Here is a 26,641-nt window from a genome sequence, read left to right on the forward strand (position 1 = left end):
AGAAGTTACATGCAGATCAATTACCTGAGCACACTTGTGACAAGTTTTTGGTAGCAGGTGTTGGAAAAAATCAAATGTGATTCATCTGAAAATGCAACAAAAACAATGAATACAGGAAAATATGACCAGACATACCAAGAATATGGATTTTCATCAGTTATTGTCAATATTGTCAATTCTTTGGTGTAGTCTGTAGGTGATATTTTTTGGCGGTATGAATTTATCACGTGTGTATTTGGGAGGTTGGGTTGTGGCCAAAAAACAAACAAACAAAAAAAACCCCAACCCTTTGACCATCACCCCATTCAGACTAATCAGCCTACAATATCCTCATACCGTTCAAAGATTATACACAATGGATACAAACAGGGCGGTATTTTTTTGTGGCCAATTCACTTTTTGTTATTAACTGAATTAAAGCATAGATCGAATTTATTTATACGATTCATTTTCAGTTTTGTCATGCAGGATCTAACTCTCAGGCCATTTCTGTAAACACCACCACATTTTTGTTCCTTTTTGATGGAATGTTTGCAGAGCTCGAGTCATGCCTATCCGTGACATTCTTCATCTTTCTATCAGTAGCCCCTAAGAGCAACCACCATCCTGAATAGGCTGTGGGCTTTTAGCTTGACTAGCAGCTGCTAAATGAATCACTCTATGAGGGTAAGCTTACTTATTTTTTAATGACGCCTACATTATAACTGATGGCTGCTTCTATCGTGAAAGCATTTTGGCCTTCGATAAAAAGTAATGTATCTACCATTGTTCATGGCATCCAACAAGAACTTTGACCCATTTAACATTATTCTAACTGGTAAAGTGCTCGAGTAAATCAGGTGTGTGGGGAGTAGAAATAAGTGGAAACTGTGCAAAGCGGTGGATCTCTAGAGATCTAATTGAGAACTCCTGATCTAGCCGACTGGCCTCAGAAGTTTTGTGGCACAGTGTTTGTTTACTCAGGGTAATTCTCAACTCTGATCAGGTTTCGTAGGAGCAGTGGGCTTCAGGAGCAGGCAAGAGCCATCGGGACCTAGGGTGGAGTGGAGCGCAAGGATCACGTCGGAGAGCAAGCTGCTGTAAGTGGACTCTGAGCTTAAAGCAGGGCTCGGCCTAGAGATGCCACTTTAAAGCTGACTATACTACAGGAACCTGGTGAAGAATCGACTTCCCGCAGCACCATACGCCACTGTATGAGGAATATGTAAGTCAATTGCATTCATCTGATATAATTAACCATAATTTTACTAAAATTATATGGTAAAAAAAAAACAAGAATGCTATGAATTAGCAAGTTGTTGTTTTTTTTTTTTTTTTTTCCAAACATAGCTTTGTAAAATGTGCTTGGCTATTAAAAAAATGTATAAAGTCTATTGAGGTGTCTGTATCGATTGAGGTTGTTAGTAAATTTTCATCATCAGCTGGAATAACACTCGGCATGGTAGAAGTAGGCATTCTTGTTGGGAGCCATAATAATAGAAGCAACATCTGCATATAAAGTAAAAATATAGGCTAGAATTGTTGTTTTTTTGTGGGGGAGTTTTTGGTGCGTGTCTTCAATTGGCCAACACTTGGGGAAACTATACTAGTAGATATGTTTAGTAAATCATTTAGTCAGTTATTAGATAACAAAATGCCAGTTGGAGGTTTGGTGCCATCACACGCTCATATGCCAGTTTACTTAATTCATTTACTGAAAATGTTTTCCAGAAATATGAATTTGATACTGTATTAACACAAATGTAATAAATGGTGATGTATGTTATATACAGGGCCTATGCCTAGTTACTTTTAGTGTATGTGTTCATTTTATTTCAGATCTAAATTAATTTAAATTGTATGTGAAACGCTGTTGAATAGCTGACCTGACTTAAGCTATAATACAATTAATAATTTTGTTCTTTTCAATAACATTTGAATCCCCCCCCCCCCACCCAATTGTTATCCAATTACTTTAGCTCTGCATAATCCCTGGCATAAAATATTTCAGCCAAGTTGTCGGCGCAAACCTTTTGTTATATCCATTTCAGCGTTTCTTCCTCTCTGCTCTCACTCTGTCCTGCAGGTACAATTAGCAACCGAGTCTCAGAATTTTCACAATGCCAGCTTTAAATAAAATACTGGTTCTCAGTGTTCTCTTGGCTTTCTTGGGCTTCACTAAATGTCAGGATCTGCCAAGTAAGTATATAACTGCTCGTTACTACAATACATTACAAGACTGTCACTGTAAACTCGGACACATCACACACTTAGACTGAAGCACAAACCAGAGTTTGATGTCACTCTAGGAGGTGGTGAATTTGGTATTTGATGCTCTGAAGTTCCACCTGTAAGGGGCAGCACAGAGCCACACCAGGCCAACTAGACCTCCTGTACTGACCCTGTGTATTCCTTACTCTCTATGGCAATGTGCATTATGGGTATTCTGTACCATCTAGGGCTGATCATTTTGGCACATTGCAGTATTTCATGAACACATCAGATGTTTTTTGGCATGGCTACAAAATAGCAAAACTTTCAATAAGTAGAAAGCGGTTTCAGGCAACCATCCTACTATTTCTACTCATGCAGTCAGTGAATCAATCTAGGAAACACAACTATACACTTTGCCCTTCGTGCAGCATTTTTTACATTTTTCCTGATGTGATTTTAGCCTCTAACACGATTACTTGGCCAATATATTTAGCAGTGAAGTGTTTATTTTCTTTGAGTACATTACTAATATTAGGCTGTTGGATGCCTTTAATGTTGTTGGCTGTTATTCTAATTGCAGTTCAATCGCCCTGGGCGTGACTAAATCATGCACTCATTATATCCAATTAAAAGACTTTTTGAGAATAACAAAATGATTGATTGAAGAATTTCTCTGCCAGTCTTTCGGAACCTAGTCAAGAAAAGCTCAGCCGTTTTCCATTCTCGTTTTCTACGTATACAACTGGTAATGTTTTGTGAACATTTCTAAGCCTCAATATCTGGACCGAATTGGATAGCCAAATATTGGCAATGTGAGTGAAAACAAATTGCACTGTATATATTCGGTATGATTTTTCTATCAACAACACAGTGTGTCTATTTGGTTTTCTAGGTTATGACCTGCTGGAAGAGTTCCGTTTGGTTGAGAGCAGAGGGGTGAGGCAGGTGAAAGGCTCCGAGCCAGACACAGTAGCGTATCGTGTAAACCCCTCCCTGCATCTAAGGAAGAGCTTGAGGTACTGTAGAATTTTTTTTTTTTTTTTTGGATTCTCAAGTTAAATGCAAACAAGATTCACTATGAATAATTCATAGCACTTGCTGAATAATAAGCTGGGACTTTTAGGGGTTAATTGGCTCTGAGGAAGACCAGAGTTATACACAGATCATGCACAGGTGGTGCAAAAGCTCATTCATGCCAAACCTGCTACTTTGCCAAGGTTTAAATTGAGACAATGTTATACTTGGACACATGAGAAGTGTTTAGTCCCCTGCGACATGTGGTGTTCAGAAGGAATTTTTTTTTTTTTTTTACTTTCATGAGTTTTCCATTGGTCCTGATTTTCCACCCAGTGCAATCATTCCCTCCTACAAACAATAGCTCTTGTTTCCTTCTGCTGATCAGATTTGATAAGTGCTAACCGTTTCTGATCAGAATTTACTGTCGAGTTGGATTACTGAGACAACATGCAAAAGGATTTCATTATATGGATCAAACCGCTATATATTTTCTTTATTCAGTGAAAAAAACAGAGCTGTATTGAAATTCCCCTAGAGCTTCACAAGCTTAAGTACAATATAATATGCTGCTGGGACCACAGAAAGCTACAACGGGTTAGTTCTGTGATTCCAGGAACAGCAGTAGTTTCTCCATGTGTTGGGTCTTTCCTAGTTGTGTGTGGGCCAAGCAAGCTGTCCTCAATGAACCTCTGCAGCTTGACAACCAAATCATGTTTACACATGGAGAAGTGCACATTAGTGCAAAATCATCGACCAAGTGTTCAGGCAAAATGTGGTCAACAGCATCAAGGAAAGCAGAGAGAAGGCTGAGTGGGGGCCTCCCAAGTAAATCTGTGCACTAATGTGGATTGTGAAACAGCCTCATTGTTCTCAGAAACATTAACTTCAACAGCATTCATTTCAACAAACTGGCTCTGTTTAAAAACAAACCAAAAAAAGCCACAGAAGCTATAATACACAAACAAACTAAACCATAAAAGACAAGAGTGGAAAAAAAAAAGACTGCATGTGGCCTACATTAACACGATTTAAGATCACCCAAAGAACACCCAAAAACTGTATACAAATACAAAGCTTTGATTGTCTGATTCTGTTAAATCGTTGTTGCCTGTCGAGTGATTACACTTGTAAATTCATTGGATTGTAAATGTTATTGCACTTGCATTTCCTGTATTTATATATCAATGTCATAATCTCTCCCACATAACCACTTCTGCTAATCTGTCACACACACTGTCTCTTATTTATATCTCTCGAACGCCCAACATTTTGGCCAACCTCCTATTCATCCAGCGACGTTTACCCAAATGGTCTGCCTACTGACTACTCTGTCATAGCCACTTTCAAGATAACCAAGGATGAGGCGAAGGCGTCCTGGAACCTTTGGCAGATTAGTGACCCCGAGGGCCGGGACCTGGTAGGGCTGCGTTTTAATGGTGACTCTAGAACGCTGGACTTCTTCTACAGCAGCCCCAGCAATATACAGATGCTGCGCACCTTCCACGGTGTGGAAAAACTGTTCGACGGTGAGTGGCACAAGCTGGCGCTCAGCGTGAAGGGAGACCAGGCGAAGCTACTGGTGGACTGTGAAGAAGTGAGCACCGAGCCGCTGGATGAGCCAAGGCCAGTCATCCTCCGCGGCTACACCTCCATCGTCAAGAGAACTGCTGGCGGTCGCTCGGTCTCTGTGAGTAACACTCAGGAATGTGACTTCAGCCTCGCAGCATCAGTTGATGTCATTTCTTGAATAATTTTTATGTACATTGGAAAACGTGTGAACTTTAGGAGGCTACATATCACGGGTGGTGAAAAAATGTAGATTAAAATGTGTTTGTAAGGTGTTTGACCACCACAAGCCTCCAGAACATCAATGCATCAGAAACCGATGCACTAACATATAAAGCATAGATTATAGAATAGTGTAATGCTAAACTGTATATTATACAGTACAGCATCAGATACAGATACTCTCAAATGTAACAGATCACTAGCAATAATGAAATAATTTTAAATCAACTTAAGTAAATGACAGTGCAGCAGTTGTTACGGATTTGCAATTCAGAAATCCACTAGAAACAAATGATCGTCATACATGCACAGAAGGGTTGTAACGCAATGGCCCTACCTGTATCTGTTTAATGGTTCAAATATCCATATCTGTATTGAGATTTAAACCCAAATGGGTGTGGCCATCCTTTATTTAAAAAAAAAGGTTAAATATGAACCCTACCATTATGCCCCCGAAACACAAGAAAACAGTGGAAAAAATCCAGAAGTAGAAATGCCAGCAATGTCAGCATGATCTAGTTCCTCAATCTCAGCTACTTCACTCTAGTTCTTTATATATTTTTATATATATAAATTTCCCAAAATATAAACAACATAGTAGCCTTGTTTAAACCACCCTGATCAGGCATTTACTAAGGATGCAGTTAATGAATGTGATCTTTGTTTGTTCCTATCAGCGTGCCTCATATCTGATTAGAACACATCATCTGTTCATTCTGAATAATGTAACTGAATTCCTAAATTCCACATGCAAGTCTAGTTTAATTGAAAATTTTTTTCATGAACAAACAAATTATATATGGCATTTGTTTATATATCGATATTTCATACCGATATTACCACTTGGGCTATATTATATTAAGCGATTACATTATACTGAACAAAAGCTTCAAATTGAATAGTGTTGCAACTGAATGTTATACACTGGATGTCCATGAATCGGAGGCTAGTATAACGTCATTGGCAACTTTAGCAACTCATTGGAATCTATTCCTAAACAACGTAGGAGTGATTTATTATAAAAAAAAAGTCTCGTAATCTGGCAATATAGGCCTTGTGTTATAACTCATGCAGAGGTAGGTTTAGTCATTTCTCTAAGACCATAACCCTGTTTAGTTTTATATTGGTCAGAAAAGCTTAGAGCTAGGCATGTGATTGAGGACTGCAGGAATCAATCATTCACACATCATGCTACATCAGGCATGTAGTTAAATGTACACACTGGTGCCCTGTGATTATACAGGTGGACCTGCAGAGGATGCGTGTTTCCTGTGATGCTGACCAGGCCTATTCTGAAGGCTGCTGTGAGCTCTCCAGTGTGGTGAGTCAGCATGTGGTGTGTGTGTGTGTGTGTGTGTGTGTGTGTGTGTGTGCGCGTGTGTGTGCGTGCATGCTTACAGTTTCTGATCACTGCCCATTATAACTGTTCTCCTTCCCCTTGCTTTTTATAGTGTGGAGGACATGCAGAGATTGGCCTGAGTGCTAGTAGAGGCAGAGCCACATGTAAATGTATCCATGGACAGCCAGGTCCACAGGGAATTTCTGGTCCAAAGGTAGCCATATTTTCATCAAAGCCTTTTCCCTGTAGCTACACTGCCCTCCACGAATATTGGCACCCTTGGTAAATATGAGCGAAGAAGGCTGGGGAAAATTGTTATTGTTCAATCTTTTGTTTAAAAATAAATAATAATCACAAAAATACTCCACTGTCATGGATATCAAACAATTCCAATCACAACACAGGTTTATCAAAAAAAACAAAATCTTTGTTAAATATAGATGTGCTACAATTATTGACCCCTTTAGTCAATACTTTGTGCTACCTCCCTTTGCCAAGATAACAGCTCTGAGTCTTCTCCTATAATGCCTGATGAGGTTGGAGAATACTTGGCAAGGGATCTGAGACCATTCCTCCATACAGAATCTCTCCAGATCCTTCAAATTTCGAAGTCCACAGGTTATCGATGGGTTTCAAGTCAGGGAACTGGGATGGCCATGACAGGATCTTGATTTTGTGGTCAGTGAACCATTTTTGTGTTGATTTTGATGTATGTCTTGGATCATTGTCCTGCTGCAAGATCCAACCACGGCCCATTTTAATCTTTCTGGCAGAGGCCGTCAGGTTTTCATTTAATATCTGTTGATATTTGATAGAGTCCATGATGCCATGTACCCTAACAAAATGTCCAGGTCCTCTGGCAGAAAAACAGCCCCAAAACATTAAAGATCCGCCACCATATTTACCCGTGGGCATGAGGTACTTGACCATATGGCTACCTCTCTGTGTGTGCCAAAACCACCTCTGGTGTTTATTACCAAAAAGCTCTATTTTGGTTTTATCTGACCACAGAACCCGATCCCATTTGAAGTTCCAGTATTATCTGGCAAACTGAAGACTTCTGAATTTGTTTCTGGATGAAAGTAGAAGCTTTTTCTTGAAACCGTTCCAAACAACTTGTGGTAATGTAGGTGACACTGGATTGTAGTTTTGGAGACTCTCTGACCCCAAGACACAACTAACTTCTGCAATTCTCCAGCTGTGATCCTTGGATATATTTTTGGCCACGTGAACCATCCTCTTCACTGTGTGTTGACAACGCGTCCAATTCCAGGGTTGACTCATAACATTTCCAGTTGACTGGAACTTCTTAATTATTACCCTGATGGTGGAAATGGGCATTTTCAATGCTTTGCTATTTTCTTATAGCCACTTCGCATTTTGTGATGCTCAACAATATTTTGCCGCACCCCACAGCTATATTCCTTGGTCTTAACCATTGTTATGAGCAAGTAAGGGAATTTGGCCTGTGTGTTACCCCTGTGAAACAGGAAGTCATGGTTGAACAATTTCCTGTTCCTAGTCATTCAGGTGTACTAAAAAAAAATTAAAATATCAATGGGAATATACTTGAAATATATTTATCATATGAATTCATAGGGGTGCCAATAATTGTTGCACAAATATATTTAACAAAGATTTTTTTTTGCAATTGTTTGATATCCATGAGAGCAGAGTATTTTTGTGAATTTTTGCACAAAATCAAACATTTAAACAACAGACAATTTTTCACAGCCTTCTTTGCTCATATTTACCAAGGGTGCCAATATTAGTGGAGGGCACTGTGCTGATCTGTCCCTGCCTTTTTGTCCATGCACAGGGTCACAGAGGTCTGGCAGGAGAGCCTGGAGAACCAGGGCGAATGGGAAACTGGGTAAGAACTGCAGGCCAAAAACTCTTACCTCTATGCGGCAACCTCAACGACAGCTAACTGCAGCCTTTAACTAATTGAGCTTCTGATATAGGCTTATTAAGGACTCACTGGGGAACAAACATGCAGAGTCAAGAGCTAGTGGGTGGAGTACAAATGAAAGAAGAGAAGGAAAGAGAAAGAGAAATGAAGAGAGACAGTAGGAGTGGACCTGGCCTGGGAAGTTGTGGAAAATGGCAGTGAAAGCAGTTCTGAGTGAAGGCTTGATGGAAACAGAGCTAGGAACAGGCCTTGCTTCGAGATGGTAAATATTGCGGCTTGCCTCACTCTTTTAGCACGGACATGTACAGCTGGCATTCAAGACAATAATCAGATTTCATTATAATAACATAAAGCACCACTAAAAGGTGAGTCTCTGACTCACACACACACTTATAACTTATAATGTGCATTCTATATAAAATCACCATGTTTGGTAGATGAGAAAGCTAGAATAGCGGCCTGTATAACAGCGCGCTCCCTCATCGCCTACACTGAGCACGGGTGTTCAGTAGATGAGACTGTGTGCCCTCATATGAAGTACAGTAAATCAAATGGCACAGTGCTTACGTTCATAGAGTAAGAGAAAAAGAATATGAGCTTTAGTTCAGGTGGTAAGGAAGAGACTAACTTACTACATTGCGAGCCAACTCTTCTTTGTTTGAAATATTGAAATGCATATTTTACGGTATAATTATGAATTAAAGGACAGTGTGTTTGTTGTTCTAGTTTACTAAGTGTTTAACTCAGAGGGGATAAATTAACAAGGCGTGAACACTCAGGTTGATGACAGCAGACTCAAACTGATTAAAGCCAGAGAATAGATAGCAAATACAAAGGGCATGGTTTCAGGATCAGCTTAATTAGAGGACAAGGCACATTGCATCAGGATCCACTTACTTTGTATACATTTGACTGGTGTTTTTTTCCCCCCTGGGCAGTTCTTTCCACTCCAGACCTTTTACTAATTTATGTCTTTGATCTACATCCAGTTCCCAGTAGTGAGCTGGAAAAGGAGAAATATCTTTAAACCATGTGCCATGCACAAAATGATCTTGTCTTCAAGAGAGAAACTACATGACTGTGCCACGAGAGAAATTATTCTTAATAGGAGCGGGCATCCTTAAACACTGCGAAAGGTGAAAATTAATTCCGACCGAGTGTGTGTTTCACAGTCAGGAAAACACGTGTTTACAGTTGCTCTGCTGGAGACAGCGCAGTATTTCCTGCCCTGCAAAGACACACTGGATATCCGCTGCACTGGGTGGTCTTCGATACACCAGACCAATTCCACTGTCCGCTCTTACCTCCAGGACCTCCAGCGGTCCGTTTACTCTTTGACACTTGCAGTGTGTCTACAGACCAGGCTCAGCTTGTGCTAATGAACTGCTTTCAAATGAAAACAGGCGCTAAGTGAATAAGTGCTTGTTTATGACTGAAAGTGATGAGCCAACTAAATGGGGAATAGACAAAGAGAGTCAATTAACATTTGGCTTCGGTGGTGCAAAGCAACAATTAAGGCCCATTTTAGAAGCAATATACCACAGAGACAGCCTTCTATCTGTTAAATATGTGACAGCTAGTGTTAAATTCAAATGGAAAAAAGAAAAGGCATCTGGGATATAAACCCACTCAGTTCAAAGGATCCAGGTATTTGCACGTCAATGCCATAAATGTTAAGGTCTTAGTTTTTCCTCACTCGATAAATAACAGGGGAAATGAATTTTTATAAAGACTCAATGCAACCATCTTCAAAACAGTTATGCGCCTTTTATGCTCAGTTTTGCTCAAGTTCAAATTCTACAGAATTTGCTCTAGGCAGTCTTTTATACATGTAATGGTAATCTGATAAACTCCCATGTTATATATTTCTATATATGTATGATTTATACGCTATGCTTTAGGATGAATAATACAACGGGAGTTTAAAGGGTTAACAAAATCTTAAACTTCTTTCATAAGATGTTGAACCTTACTGCTGTTTTACATTTAGATACAAGTAGCACAGCAGCAACTGTGTAGTTTATTTACTGTATGCACTTTTTGAGTTTAGATTAAAGCAAAAAGTAAAGCAACTTCGCATTGGTCATACATAAGGCGGCTTTTACTCATGGAAAAAAAAACACAACAACATTAACACACCCTTTTGCGGCTTACTGCTTGTACAAAATAGCAAACAAAACAATATGATTAAATCCAGTGTTCAGTAAATAATTCATGTTATTATTATTCATAATACTCACTATAAACAATTATTCTACCACACAATGTAGTCTGTGAACAGACTTGCTAAGTAACATACCTGAAAGATTAGGGCATTCATAGGACAGAATAGTGTAACGGTTTTATTGGTTTAAAACCTGGTGCATTAATACAGTATTCAATTATTGCAATGTGGTCACAGGTATGCATATAAGGATTTTACTATGGCTTCAACACATCTCAGGCACGCAGATTTAAGAGCTGAAGCTATCCAATTTATAATGTCTATCTGTAACCACGTCATTGCTTATTTATTGTAGGGGCGACGAGGAGATGCTGGAGAACATGGAAACATAGGCCAACCTGGTCCTAAGGTAAGCCACTTATTATATCTCAACAAAACCTTCAGTTTTAAAGATTGTCATTTACTACTTTTCCTACTGCCCTGATCTGTGCATGGCATATTCTCTGCTGCGAAAGGTTCTATACAGAGAGAGCTGAACTGGATTGAATGTGTTTCCCTAGGGCTATGCCGGGATCAAAGGAGAGAAGGGAATGCGAGGACTCCGTGGCCCTGAAGTACGAGCATAATGTATACGGCATTTGCGATTCTGCTTCTACATATTCGGAAACGTTAATGAATCTTCCTCTTGCAGGGTGACAGAGGGCCTAAAGGCCTGAAAGGTTTACCAGGTGCTGCAGGCCACAAGGTAAGAAGTATAGCAAAGATATAAACTCAGACATGAGCTGTCTTAAGAAATAGTGAGGGAAATTCTCATATCTTCCAGTCGCATGTGCGTGCTTATAATCCGCATGTATTACATCACTCAACTGTGCAAACAAATGTATTGCAGCATTCATTTTATCAGTGATTTTTACTGCATGCTATTCTACTAACAACCGTAGGGAGTGCGAGGGCCTCCTGGAGAGAGAGGGGAGACTGGGTTGCCAGGAGAGAGAGTAAGTTGGACCAGAACTAAATTGTTTTAGCCCATTTTAAAAGCAACTGTTTTGCAGAAGTTCATATTGCTGCTGTATAATACATGACTCATTTGCTCCTTCCAGGGTTCAGTGGGAGATCAGGGGTACCTGGGGATTCCTGGATATCAGGGAGTAAAGGTACTTTTAGTGCCTTTTGTGGTTTCAATCACAAAAACAGGTATCTACTGTGTGTGTTCAGACGGTCTCATTGTTTCCATTTGTCCATCTCTAAAGGGAGACGAAGGCCCCTCTGGAAAAGATGGACCTCCAGGACCACAAGGCCTGCAGGTATGCAAATGGAATAGAGGCATTATCACACCATGCTCCATTATTTACCACAATGACATTTAAGACCCCTGGTCTGCTTTTAAATCAAAAACTAGTCACCTCAAAGATCAACCATGCATGCCTTACTTGGGAAATTAAGTCTCTATGCAGTTGAGTCTACCGAGGAATTCTTCTAAGCAAATGCCTTTGGCTCTGAGTATTAAGTAGTTATAGTCTACTATAGCTATGGTTTTTGTTATGTTTTATTAAGGACATCATTGTAGTTGGCAGTGAGAACACAAAATTGGCTAAAAAAGTGATGTTGCTAGCTGAATAACTAGAGCTTTAAGCTTGCTGATTAGCAGCTGCTTGTATACGTTTGTTAAGTAAGAACAAGAACTGACATCAGGGGCATAACTTTGTTTTTAAAAATCTTGGGGACAAGAATCATGACAGGACGCAAGTTAATCAATGACAAACCATGTCCAAATGTGAGCCAAAAGCATGTCTAAAGTGTCTCACGGAAAACATTCGCTTCCATTTTGTTTAAATCCGTACCAGCTTAAACGCAGCAGTCATGGAATCATGGATGCTTTGGAAGGCTTTTAAAAGTTTTGTTTATGTAGTTCACATCACCTACATACTTTGAATCATTAGAAAGAAAGAGAATGTGGCTAAAAACTATTATCCTTACGTAAATTGTTATACGTCCATAAAGAGCATAACATTTTTTTGTAAAATGCATAGCTACAATCCAAGTTAGGAACCTCTTTGTATCTTATTCAGAGATAATTGCAAAAAATTACAAAACTATTTATTTATTTATTCATTCATTCATTCAAGTTAATGCCTATAAGACTGATTACAAACAGTGATTCTCTCTATGCTCTTACAATAGGTTCTTTGGCTAAATTGTTTTTTTGCTATAGGGATTCTACTTGAAAAACTGTTCTAGTGTTTTGCATAGAACCTTCAACATTAAGGGTTCTAGATTTAAGCATTTTTCTAGGTTTAGTGGAATGACCCTGACTCAATATAAATTTTGTTGGTTTGCTATATGACAGGGTGTTGTGGGAGATCCTGGTGAAAGAGGAGAACCTGGAGAAAAAGGAAAGCCTGTAAATATTCCATTGCTTTACATTATTGTATTAAATTACAAATGTATTACCATACTTTTAGTATATGCTCGTCTCTTTTTCACCCTATCCAGGGTATACATGGGCCTAAGGGAAGAGTTGGAGACATGGGAATAAAGGTAGCCATAATCTACATGCATCACATCACAACAAAGAAATGGAAATGTGTGTGAATAAATGGAAAGGTTATGAATTTTTCAGGGTATTGTTGGTGATCCAGGTTTACCTGGAAGGGATGGAGACCCTGGCATTGAGGTATGCTCTGTTACTATGATGTTACTGCTCATTATACTTCTTCCATCTCACATTTTCATTTTTGTGCTAATCTCGACTTGTTTCCTCACAGGCTTATCAAGGACTTCAAGGGCCTGAGGGCAAAGCTGGAAAAGTTGGCGACAGGGTAACGTCAGCTTTAGTCACAAACATCAGTCTTAATGAACACATGTTGTGTGTAGCCATAAAGTATGGTGGACCCTTTTTCAAACAGGGTGAGAAAGGTGCTCAGGGGCCTCCAGGGAATATGGGTCATCAAGGACGCCCTGTGAGTACTTACTATTACTATTACAATCTGCAATCAGGTTACACATCATCACCTGAACAAATGACAAACTCAGCCTTCTGCTGCATTTAAAAAAACCCAAAACATTCTTTAGGGTCTGCAAGGATATAAGGGCTCAGCAGGAAAGCCAGGAAGACCAGGACTCATTGGGCCTCCAGGAAAAACGGTAAATGTTTTGGAAAGATATTTCAGAGTGCTGTGAAATTGAAGTGCATTCTCTCTGAAAATAATTCTCATCCTAAAATGTGGTATTTTATTTCTAGGGACATATAGGATTACCTGGAAAACCAGGTCCAAAGGTAAAGAACTCCACTCATTCTGTCACTGTAACCACATGCTCACTGTGCTCCAAAATGATGACTGAGATTGCATTGTATGACAGTAAGGGGTGAGCTGGTATGTGCATTAAATATACTCCGATATAGCATATTTTATTCCTGCTAACATGTAATATCCATAAACATCTTGCAACAATATATTCTGTCAGGAGGCTTTCGAGTTAGATCACATGACTGTATGGCGTTTCAATGGTTAAGGATACTTAGCTTCTCTTTCCATACAGGAAAATATCTATAAAACAGATACGATTTATGTTGTAAGACTCAAATATTTGTACACAGATGTACATCTTGACCATTTCTGATGCATCAAGACAGTTGACATACGAAAAGTAAGACTTTTACTGGTACACGGTTAAAATTCTATTAAATTAGGCTCATTAAGAACACGTCATTGAACTGAATAGGCATAATCATTCACACATCACCCAGTAAGTGTATTATTTTCCATATAATAGCATGGTTTGGAGTGTGCTGTTCCAGTTATACCACAGCGATTTGTCATTTATTTATGCAAGAAACGTGGCACATTTTAACGTTTTATTGCTAGATTAATATCGTGGAATGTCCGAGAGACAAGTTCGGTCCTGGTCTCACTTACATTATAGACACAGTAAACAATCATACCCAAACAAACAAACAAAAACTTCCCCCGCCTTGGTTTTTTTTTTTCCTCTCACTCAATCAGATCACTCACTCACAAAACACATCGTGTCATTTTACCGAGGTACCAGAAAGCGTACCTCCATCCTGAAGTCTCTCCTATGCTTATAATCTTCTCAAAGCACAATGACTATTACAAAGCACTTACAACTGAGACGCCTTCCATAAATGTTAAAATGTCTCCTAACAAAAAACATCTCTGCATCACCGATTAATATACATTTTACTTTGTTAAACATGTTTTTTTTTTTTTTTTTTTTAAATCTGTTTATTATTGGTCTTATATTATTCAGAACATCTGCCATACAAGTCCCTGTGTATGAGATGTCACTATAGAAACAATAACGCATTAGAAGTGCATTAATATTAACCTATCATTCATGTTACAGAGAGAACTACTTTCTGAGCCGTGCTATTATACGAAAATAATGAATTCCCCTTTTGATCAATCAGATTTGAGAATTCAGCCATGCTGTGGTATAGTTACCGAACTGCTGTTCATGTTCTTTTGAACATTATTCCAGGGTTTAGGGGTGTTGTAAGAAAAAAAAAAAAAAACATCTACCATATGCAACTTATCCTTGGAATTAACAGTAGACAATAAAAAATAAATAAATCTCCACAGAGAAATCAATAACCTTACTGTGGGTTGACCAAGGACCCAACATTACCATTTACACTTTTGTCAGAATTTAAAAGGAGGACAGTTCTTTTATGTTTATCATGTCTCCCTTTTACTGCTGAACTGGGCAGAGCTAGCAATTATAAATGTGTATCATCACAGTAGGAGTGAAAGTCAACATTATAAATGACGAATTACATGCTGGATATGAAGGAAGAATAATACGAGACCTGAAACAGCACATTGTGGGACACTGTATTGTACAGCTTTAGGCTTTAAAGAATCTCCGTTTATGTTAACAAACTGCTTATGGTCTGTCGAATAAGATCTAAGCCAGACAAGAACTAATGCCTAAACCGGTTGTTTATTTAGTCTGTCGAGTAAAATATAATCACAGTAATTAATGTAACATGCTGCATTCAAATCCAGTAGCACCAAAACAGACACAAATCCAGAATCTGAGGCAAGCAGTGGGTCACTGACCACATCAGCCAGCGCTGATTCTGTGTTAAGACCAGCCTGAAATACATCCTGCTTGTTATTACTATTTAGAAAAGAATAAAGCTGTTGGGTAACAATTTTCTCCAAAATCTCAAGGATATGCACATGAACCTGGCTGTGGGTCTCTGACAGTGTGGAATCCCCACATGTTTAAACAGTGGTGTCATGTCTGCCCTGCACCGTGTGCCATGTCGCCATGCACCGCCAGCTGGCAACGAGAGCAGCCACACAACAAACTGTCTGTGACTAAAAACACAGAGTCCTCTGTTCTTGTTCCAGTGTCAGTTCTCTACTACAGTCTAACCTTATGAAATGGTCTATACTTAATTCAAAATTCATTCAGTGGAAGTCCCCATGGATTTTTATCATTTTCTTCATACAGAGCCATACTCAGAGCAGAGTTAACCTCCTCGTGAGGATTTAATCCCGAAGTTGCAAAATCAGTATTCAGACCAGTGACATACTGTAACTAGGAAATTAAGTGCTATTCAGAAGCTACACAAGAACTGCACACACGGGGTGGACTTCGCCTAAAATATACGTGCGTCACAGTTACGTAGGATTCTGTCCTTGGACATTTTTTTTGTACGATATCGGCTTCAGTGATAATTAGAGTGAAAGCCATAATGTTAAATAAAACAAACTTTGCAGTGAATGTGATATATATATACACACACACTGGACCCCAGTTAGACATTTCAATGCTTGCCATCTTCTCATTCACACAGTAGATCAGTGTTAGTCTTGTTTTTCATTTTTTAAAATTCTCTCCAGTTTCTCTGTTACACTGTATTACTCTTGCCAGCAAAATAAACTCTATTTCCTTCTTCAGTCCACATTTGCTATCCCTGATTTCTTTTGGGTTCGAAAGCAACTACTTTTGTTTAAAGGCACTGATTTAGACACGACTGAAAAACTTGATCTTGGACGCTTGACTTGATAAAAATCTGGCACTCTCAGAGCAGTGAACACAGGTGATTTGCATAATCTGGATGGGGAGCCAAAGGAATCAACTCAACCAGATACTTAATATATCTCTAAATACGCACAATTTCCCTGGACAAATAGTGACGTGACTGATGTTATCATGTCGTCTTGTGTTGAATCGAAGTAGTCTCAGTATTTAGCTGGATCATTTAGATTAAGTTTGTAGGGGACATTAACAATGAATCGAATGAATCATGTACTTAATGATATGCATGCCATGCTGTGTAGAACATGGAACGCAGAAGCACCACAAACCCTCTCTAGTCCAAGTCCTTGAAAGGATGAGAGCAAAGCTTGAAAACTGTACTTGCACTGAACTCCTCTAATTTATTTTTATTAAACTATAAAAAAGGTGTCATTTCCTATTGTATAGCAAAACCAATATACAGAGGAGAATATGGTTAATTTTGAGTTTTTCATATTCGTGACTGATGGTGCATTTCATCTATTCATCTGCAAGATGCATATGATGTTTAATGGTCAAAGCTGCAAAAACACCGTTATAACGACTTTCAGCTGAAAAATCCAGTAGGCCAATCTAGAACAGACCTTTTCCCCTCCCTCACAGACAAATTGACTAATGCCTATTTCAGGGAAATGTGCATGGGCTAGAATTCTTCAGGCCATAAGGACAATAAGTGGTAGTACACACCTAAAACATGGACAAACAGTCCAGTAACAAACACAGAGATGAACATTAGTAAGAAACTCCACTATTTTGGGTTTTTCACTCCCAAGTACGTCAATGTATTCTGCCTCTTACACCACATATTTTCTCCCTCATGTAAGGATTGGCAAGCAGTTTGAAGATTAAACAGTTGGAAAGCTCCAATGTAAAAACAAAAAAATGGAGATACGTATCCAGCAAAAACAAAATGCGTTACTGTTGGTAGTAATGTATATAAATAAAATCAAATAAAAAGTCAAAAGAAAGATAGCAGTGCTTCTCAAGTGCAGTGGTGATGCGACAACCATGTTGAACATACAATAGCTGGATAGCTAGGCCTTCTACATCTGATTTTCCTGCTATTACTTGTGCATTTCACAGGGAAGTACTGGTATTCCAGGATTTCAAGGTGTAAAAGGGGAAAAGGTACTACAACTTCATTTATTATGTTTGCAGTGCACAAATGTCCTTTTTGTGTGTGTGCAGTTAATGATGTTAAGATTTCTTGATTATGCAGGGTGAGAAAGGACAAAAAGGACCAAAAGGAAGGGTAAGGTTCACCCTAGATTTTACAGTCTTCAGTAGCTGGTACTGTTTCTATTAGAAGTATTTTAAAACTGTGACTGCACTGAATGCAGTCATGATTTGATATCTTTCCAGCCAAGTAATACTGTATGACAGTTGTAGAACTGCAGTTGGATCATATTGAGTATTCTTAATATGCACAGACAATAGCAGTGATGTTTAATATGTACATCACTCTGAAGTTCCAATCCTGACATTGATTGCCAAGGCAAATGGGATTTTCATAGATAGACTTAATATCTGCATATACTTAAGCAATATCTCATGAGCAAGAGTGCTTGCAAGTGTGAGATTGCTTTTAGACAACAGTCCTAAACAAGAAATTAATATCAAGTAACAGATATTTTGTTTATTTTCACTGACGACAAAAATAGTTTCAAAAGAAGCCTCACCTGGATGTTGCCATGCAACATGGACTGACAGCTCATAGTATGTTTAGTAACAGTTTCAATTTAATGAACTATTGCTATTGGAAGTTTATGAAGCAAACACAGACAAGCGGAGAGATACAAATAGTGAAATGTAGCAATGCAGTTATACTAAATATCAAATATGACTAATTGTTGTATCATTTAAACTAACTTGTTTGTACATGTTGAAGGTGGGGGATAGAGGTGAGGTAGGGCCACAGGGAGGCCTGGGGAAGCGAGGGCCAGCTGGAGATACTGGCCGTAAAGGCAACGAGGGGACCAAAGGTGTCCAAGGAGACGAAGGGCCAGAGGGCTTTCTGGGACCTCCAGGTCCACCAGTGAGTATTGGCTGTGCTAACTGAAATCTTAACAACCCTTTTACTGCCTTCTTATATTAATAAACTACTCAAGAATTTATTAACCCCTTGACCCAGACTATAAAGTCAGGACTGGTTTTACAGTTTTCATCACCCAGAATCTAGACAGTGACTCTTCTTCACACATACAGATATTTCCGAAAACATTTTTACAGCTAACAAACAGCATTTTTGAAAATCTCAACAAACTCACAAAAAAGTTCTGTTCTGAAAATGCTCACGTCATCAAATAAGAAGGTACAGTTCACAAATTTACAAGCTAGTCAGCGGCAATGATGAATAAAGTCACACAATGATAAACAATAACAAATTACAAACTACAAATGACATGAGAAGATTTGCACCAGGTGACAGTTTTGTCAAAAACATTTTTTTTCCGGTCCACACGAAAACACTAAAACTGAGAATTAAAATTTCTCCATCTTGAAGGGTGTTTTTAAAAAGCTTGATTTTCTGTGAACCATAATGGCATTTTTATGTGGATGGAGGGCCAAAACACAGAAAAATACACGTTTTCACAAATATCCATATACTGTACATGTGGCCATATACAAGTACCAAGAGATTTGGGGGAAGAAAAAAAAAAAAAAAACCCTTATTTTTTATGGTCATGGGTTGAAAGGGTTTCTATGGAGCCCCCCAGTGTCAGGTAAGAAAAAAAAAATACAGGCATGTGCAAACCGTGCCCTCAGATTTGTAAACCGCGCGCACCACATTAAAGTTGGGTTTATATCGGACAGTCGCTGTACATTCGAGCTTCTCTCTTCTATTTCTCAAGAAATAAACACACAAAAATGACAATGTGCATTGAGTGGACATAGAACCAATACAACTGAATATATTTTTAAAATTTCTCACGTTAAAGCCCGCGGAAGCCAATCTTTGGGAGACGCAGGTCATAAGCGCCTTATAGTAATGGAGTCAGTAAGGGACCGTCTAAAAAGTGCATGACCTGGGCATGTCTAATATATGTCTAGGATATCTAACTTATGGCAGTGTTAGGATACAGTATGGAAAAAGAATTTTTTTTATAGCATATATATTATTACTGATATACCTTTTTATTACACATATAAACTTATCGTGGCATATAAAAATCTTATACAGTTGCCCAGGTCATGCACTTTTTAGACAGTCCCTTACTGACTCCATTACTATAAGGCACTGATGACCTGCGTCTCCCAAAGATTGGCTTCCGTGGGCTTTAACGGGAGAAAATTTAAAAATATATTCAGTTGTATTGGTTCTATGTCCAGTCAATACACATTATTAAGACAATACACATTATATCCTTTTTGTGTGTTTATTTCTTGAGAAATAGAAGAGAGAAGCTCGAATGTACAGCGAATGTCCAATAAAAACCCAACTTTAACGAGGTGTGCGCGGTTTACAAAACTGAGGGTACGGTTTACAAATCTGAGGGCACGGATTACAAATCTGAGGGCATGGTTTACACATGGCTGTATTTTTTTTCTTACCTGACACTAGGGGGGCTCTGTAGGTTTCAGAGGATTTGTTTACTGTGACTGAGAAATGAAAACAAATGAAGGAGTTCCATGAACACATTTTGTTCAATAATACATATATCATCATGTCAGTGGTCTACTAACTAGAGTTTCATAAACTATGCTCCTTTACATTCTCATCACCCAGTTACAAAGCACTGAATCTTCAAAGTTAGTCATCGTGCCACCTGGCATTACATTCATAAAATGTGTGGCAACCATCGTGTGTCAAGAGAGCTAATAAACACTCTCATTAGTGTGGTTTCTGCAGCTTGGGGCAAGGTTTTCATTTAGTATGGGCTATAAATCTATAATGATCCTGGTAAAATGTTGTTGGCTGTATTTGCTTCTCCCTCATTGCAAGGTTAGCCATTTCCTTTCCAAGCTTTGGTATAACATGGGGCAAAGCTGTCCTTAGCTGGCTGATTTGCTTCAGAGTTGCGTCTAAGCCAGTAATGCATGTGGTAATAATTTCTCTCCCAGGGCCCAACGCTCTCAGCCCAACATGTTATCGAGGTCTGCAAGCGTGTGGCGCTGGAACAGATGTCCACATTTGCCAACTCTGTGAAGCGGACATGTGCTGCTGTGTGTCCACTCTATGGCGATGTGCCCATGGGTGCCCCTGGTCCCCCAGGCCAAAAGGGACAACCTGGACCACCTGTGAGTCTCCCATTTCTGCATAGCATTAAACTAAAAAAAAAAAGAAAAGGAAAAAAAACCCAGCAGCAACCTTTAGATGTGGTTTGCTTCAGACATCACAAAGTGAAAATGCATGTTTTTGAGCCCCATTAGACGTCAAGAAAATTTGTTTCCATGGTAAACAAAGACAGAATGTGCACCATACATCAGCTCTCAATATTTCCTGGGCCAAGTTAGATACATAGTGTGTACGCTGTAAGAGAACATGCTGAAGGGCTTGATAGTACTGGTTGGAATTAAAACACTCAAAATTTCCAAATGTCTCATAAGAGGTTAGCGACAGAGGCATTTACTGTGTCAAATAGTCAGAGAGAATCCCCCATCTTCCCTTGGAATGGAAAGTTCCCTTTTTTCTAAATTACCAAACATGTTCACTTGGGAGGCTCAAAGGCAGATAAAAGTTCACCAAGCCTCCAATGCATGTAAAAAGTTATAAAACTGACACTGTATGGGTTATAAAAACCCTCTGCACAAGAATTATGATGCTTTTTTCAAGTCATACTTTTTATGACTTCTGATGCTTTAAAGGAAAGACGTTGGGTTCCAATGTTATGAAATAAATGTTCTGTATAGTCAGCAGAAATTGATTAAAACATCCTCTGAGCCATAAAACTCAAACATTTGTTTGAATTTATGTAATAGCTATAACTGAACCTAACTAATAAATTACATTACTTTTGTTGAACCGTCATTAGGGTGATCCTGGCACTGATGGTGTTGATGGAGAAGTGGGGCAGCAAGGATTCTATGGAGAGCCTGGTGATCCAGGCAGACAAGGGGTGCGAGGTAATACTTATTCATAATCGTAATTTTCATATGCATTTGAAGGGCAATATAAAATCGAAATGTAAAAATATAGCTAGCAACAATAGGATGTACAAACACCTTTCAGATGCTTGAAAAAAAAGTTGATTCAAAAAGTAGCTGGAAGCCATACTTTTTATTCACTAAGTAAATAGAGCCAACATCTGTCAGGAGAGTGCGCATACTACACTTGGCCAGCCGTTAGGCTTCCATTCCAAAAAAACATCAAAAAGACTGATGCTCACACAGATACATTCAAAGGATGCTTGACAATGTTTGAAGAAGAATTACCACATATACTACCTTATTTTGGTTAGAAAGAAGATGGGATACAAATGGTGATGCATGAAATACTGCAAAGGTAAATGGTTAGTTTAAATGCATTTAGTTGCTTGAGTTGGTTTTATCTACAGTCCCGTCTGAAACTACTGGGACGGAAAAGCCAATTCATTTGCTAGTGCTGTACATGATACTTGGGTTTGAGATCAAAAGATGGATTTGAGACCAAAGGTTAGAATTTCAGATTTCCTGGTTTTATATCTATACATGTTGAAGAACATAACACATAGAACCTTTTGAATTAGACCAACCATTTTCACATCTTGAAGTATAGTAAAGTAAATAACACTTAATATCTGGTTGCATATCCCTTGCATGGAATAATTGCATCAAGCCTGTGACTCAATGACATCACCAAATTGTTGGTTTCTTCTTTTGTGATGCTTTTCCAGGCTTTTACCACAGCCTCTTTCAGTTGTTGTTTGTTTCCGAGGGGTTCCTCCCTTCAGTCTCCTCTCCAGGAGGTGAAATGCTGCTCAGTTGGGTTAAGGTCTGGTGATTGACTTGGCCTGCCACTTTTTCCCCCTGATAAAGTCCTTTATTGTGTTGGCAGTGTGTTTTGGATCATTGTCTTGCTGCATGATAAAGTTTTTCCCGATAAATTTGGATGCATTTCTCTGTAAATTGGCAGACAAAATGGTCATGTAAATGTCTGAATTCATACCACCATGACTTACATCAAAAAAGATTATTGAGCATGTTCCAAAAGCATGCATGCAAGCCCAAGCCCGTGAGCCTACCTCCATCATGTTTCACAGATGAGCTTGTATGTTTTGGATCATGAGCAGATCCTTTTTCTCCAGACGTTCTGATTCTAACTGCTGAGGAGTGGTTTGCAACTTGTTGTATGGCCTCTATATTTCTGCTCTCAAAGTCGTCTTCGAATGATGGATTGTGCCTGCCCTGTGGGGACTGTTGATGATGTCACTGACTGTTGTTTTTGGGTTGTTTCGGTCATCAGCTGTTATTTTCCTTGGCCGATTCATTTGGTGTCTGTCATTCAGTACATCAGTGGTTTCTTTCTTTTCCAGGACATTCCAAATGGTTGTATTGGCTATGCCCAATGTTTGTGCAATGCCTCTGATTGATTTTCCTTTTTCTCAGTTTCAAAATGACTTGCTTTTCTCTCATAAACAGCTCTCTGATCTTCATGTTGGCTTATCCTTTTTAACAAATGCAGTCTTCACAGTTCAAACTGAATTCTAAAACCAAGAGTAGATGTTAAGAGCTATTTATTGTTTACACAATCAATCTAACAGGACACACCTTGGTAACAAGAAACACTTGTCAGTCACATGTTCTAATATTTCTACTTACAAATTGGGTGGTCTGATACAAAATGTGCACTGTTCTATGTTATTTAACACATGTACATATAAACACCAGGAAATAAAAGCTGAAATTCTCAACTCTCATATTTATTATATCTTTTGATCTCAAACCCAAATGTCTTCAGTCTACAGCCTTTCCATTCCAATATTTTTGGAGTGGACTGTATACAGCAAGTCTGACGTCCAGGGTGTACTTTTGTAACAGAGAAATGAGAGGAGCTTATTATTTAGCATTACAAAAAGCTTTAGGCGAAAACATGATCAAATATCATAATGGATAATAATATTTGTATTGTTGTAGAGCTAATTAAATTACCGTTATGCATTTATTCTGCAATGCCACACATGATTATTAAACAGTATTGAGAGTGGCAGTATACCATTAATACATCCAGTTTATAGTGCAGTTTTAATAGTTTAATTTTTTCATGCAGGTGATCAAGGAGAGAAAGGAGACAAGGGTCTAAAAGGTTATGGTTTAACTGGTTACACTGGAGACCAGGGACAAAAAGGTAATTTCAATTATTACGTTCATATGAATCAGCTTCACTCTTACTTTTCTCATCTTAAAGTTGAGGTCAAAAGTTTATATACACCTATACTAAAGATATTCAATCTCCATTTTTCACAACACACATTTCATGTTACCGTACATTTCTTTTGGTAAGTCCTACTTTCTTCACATCAGAGGTAACCAATCAATTAGAGACATTTATTTCAGCTTTAATATCACTACATCAGTATTAAAGTGGGTCAAAAATGTACATACACCATGTTGATAATGATCACAGCCATGCATAGAGGGAAAAGGTTGTGGCTTTTAATCTGAAAAATACCACCCCTACTTTGAAGCATGGGTGTGGCATCATACTGTGGGGGTGTTTTGCTGGAAAACTGACTGGTGCACTTCAGAAACTAAATGACATTATAAGGAAGGAGGATTATCTAGAAATGTTTAAGCAATAGCTCAAGACATCAAAGTTAAAACTTGGTTAAACAGTAAAAGTATTGGAATGGCCATCACAAAGCCCTGTCCTGAATCCCAAAGAAAATTTGTGGACTAAACTGAAAAATGGTGTCTGAGCACAGAGGCTCACAAACCAGAGTTACACCAGTTATGTCAGGAAGAATGGGCAAAACCCCCTTCAAAGCATTGTGAGAAGTTTGTGGAAGGCTAACCCAAGTGTTTATTTCAAGTTAAGCAATTAAAAGGTAATGCCACCAAACACTATCAAAGTGTGTGTGCAAACCTTTGATCCACTGAAAATCATATATATATAGTAAATAAAGGCTAAAATAAACCTCTTGGAGATTATGACCTCTTAGGAGATTAATTGATCTAACACAGAAAAATTTAAGTATGAATGTCTTGAATGAATGTATGCAAACATTTGGCCTAAAATCTAACTGTAGATTTTATCATGAAAAATTATGTAGTATAATTTTCTGCAAACATTCTCCGGTACTATTCATGTTACAGTGAGAAAACAAATCACTTATTTGTTTATCAGGCAGACTATATCATCATAACTCTCATATTTACAGGTCAGCGTGGGCGACCTGGCAGAGTATTCGATGGGCGCCCTGGTAAAATGGGTGAGAGAGGCCATGTCGGCCAACCCGGACTGAGGGGTCACCCTGGACTACCTGGGGTTCCTGGAGTTTGCCTGACTTCAGGGTGTGGTTTGCTCACTGGGACTGCTGGTAGCACACCCCAACAAGAACCCCAGAGCTCATCCCGACGGACATCACAGAGACAGCGGACACGCCCATAATGTTGTAGGATAACTGCAATTGTGTAGTGAGACAACCGATGTAAATACATATATCAAAATATACCTCCTCATCAAAAGACTTTAAGATTCCAGTAATAAAGAGCAGAACCATCACAAACGTACAGTATCAACTGAGAAATGTATGTGGCTAACAATGTATTGTAATGATTACAAATATTGTCACAATGTCTTGTGTTTTTAAAAAGGCATTTATGTGGCTTCTAAATCATTCGTATGGAAAATTCCTCCAAGCTTCATGAAGGACTTTATTTTTCCTGTCCGAGTAAGCCCACACAGTTTCATAACTTCATGCTCAGGTGAGGGTACTGGGGAAGATGATTTAATACTGTATCTCAATAGGTTGTAATTGTATTTGGCCATGGGTTATTTGCGTTTTTCCAAGCAAGTCCCCCCCCCCCCAAAGATACAGCATCACGGATCAAAATCTATTTTCTCAGTATACATCAGACTGTTGATTTTGACCAGTTCTGCCATCACTGGTTTAAATGACCTAGAGACCAAGTCAAAGCCACCTCTGTGGTTGACAAACTTCACGTGCTGTTCTTCTGACCTAGTGGTGGCCTTTGTGAATGAAAGAAAAAAAAAAATACTCATGGTTGTCATGCCATGCTTTATGAACTCCAGCATACTAAAATTTCTTTCGCCTTGCAGCTAAAAATTTCAGTTCTCATTAGCCCTCAAAGAAATTTTGCCAAAAGAGGATGATGTCACTTTAGTGTATGGATATTGTGCCAAATACTAAGCAAGCAGGGTTTTTTTCCCCCAGTTCTTTAAGCAAATGATCTTTTGTCCATCTGATGCTGACAGTTTTTTGGGTAGGTCACTGGATGTCATGTCCTCAACTTGCCAGGTTTTTTCCCCCCTCCAAATTTCCTGGAGAGTTTGAACATTTTGCAAATCCAGTTGAGAAGGATACTGCCCTCTGATCACATTCTTTCAGAAGAAATAACACATGACTTTATTAAAGTGCATTTTTAAAGCTCTCCTTCAGCATTTTTAGCAAGTGCCTTACATTTATTCTATTGTAATATAATTTTGTAATTTTTATTCACAAATAAGAAAAAAAATTAAATAAAACATTGCCCCATATAAATAGCATTTATAAAAAAATTTTTTAAAAAAGATCACTGATATTTTCCATCACTTGTGTATATAACAAAATGATTAAAGTTATTACTGCTTGCTCAAAGTATTATATAACCCAGCTGCTCCTTATGATTTTCCCTGCAATAATTTATTTCCTTCTTTTAAAAGGACAATTATTACATGGCCTGTTTCTAGAAAAATTGTGAGGATGATCCAGTCATCCTATGAGTATCGTCAGTGCTTTCATTTCTGATGTCTAGAATAAATGTTCTTTTAATAGCTAGATAAACTGAACTAGACTAGATTTTTTTTTTTGCTTCTTTGGTTTGTCTACTGAAGCTAAAATCCTAGGTCAATTATAACACTAAGATTTCTAACTTGGTTCTGGGTGTTTAAATTCCTGGAGCTCGAGTATTACCTTACACCTTTCCTCTTTGACTATAAATAAAACTACCTGATAATTTAAGAAGAGCCATGATAAGCATTTCTGCTATATTGGTAATTTTGGCCTAATAAGAACATATAGTATATACAGTATCT

General features: G+C 38.5%; 1 protein-coding gene across 1 annotated transcript; it reads left to right on the forward strand.

Moving 5' to 3' along the window:
• The first annotated feature begins 1,936 nt into the window (after positions 1-1,936).
• On the forward strand, positions 1,937-26,641 carry zmp:0000000760 (collagen alpha-1(IX) chain). The gene is made up of 26 exons (XM_053620558.1): positions 1,937-2,178; positions 3,086-3,209; positions 4,504-4,897; positions 6,242-6,319; positions 6,450-6,551; positions 8,157-8,210; positions 10,769-10,822; positions 10,974-11,027; positions 11,105-11,158; positions 11,355-11,408; positions 11,514-11,567; positions 11,664-11,717; positions 12,761-12,814; positions 12,907-12,951; positions 13,034-13,087; positions 13,179-13,232; positions 13,320-13,373; positions 13,486-13,557; positions 13,655-13,690; positions 17,551-17,595; positions 17,687-17,719; positions 18,356-18,502; positions 20,530-20,706; positions 21,441-21,531; positions 23,654-23,731; positions 24,765-26,641. The coding sequence occupies exons 1-26, from the start codon at positions 2,100-2,102 to the stop codon at positions 24,992-24,994; spliced, it is 2,325 nt and encodes a 774-aa protein (XP_053476533.1). The 5' UTR covers positions 1,937-2,099; the 3' UTR covers positions 24,995-26,641.

The sequence above is a fragment of the Ictalurus furcatus genome, chromosome 3 (genome assembly GCF_023375685.1).
Source record: "Ictalurus furcatus strain D&B chromosome 3, Billie_1.0, whole genome shotgun sequence".
NCBI lineage: Eukaryota > Metazoa > Chordata > Actinopteri > Siluriformes > Ictaluridae > Ictalurus > Ictalurus furcatus.

Bases quoted from the DNA above. Each gene is read 5' to 3' on its own strand.
- zmp:0000000760 (XM_053620558.1), top strand. From the start codon at position 2,100: ATGCCAGCTTTAAATAAAATACTGGTTCTCAGTGTTCTCTTGGCTTTC. The intron at 18,503-20,529 runs GTGAGTATTGGC...TTTCTCTCCCAG, and splicing joins TGGGACCTCCAGGTCCACCA to GGCCCAACGCTCTCAGCCCA. The intron at 20,707-21,440 runs GTGAGTCTCCCA...AACCGTCATTAG, and splicing joins AGGGACAACCTGGACCACCT to GGTGATCCTGGCACTGATGG.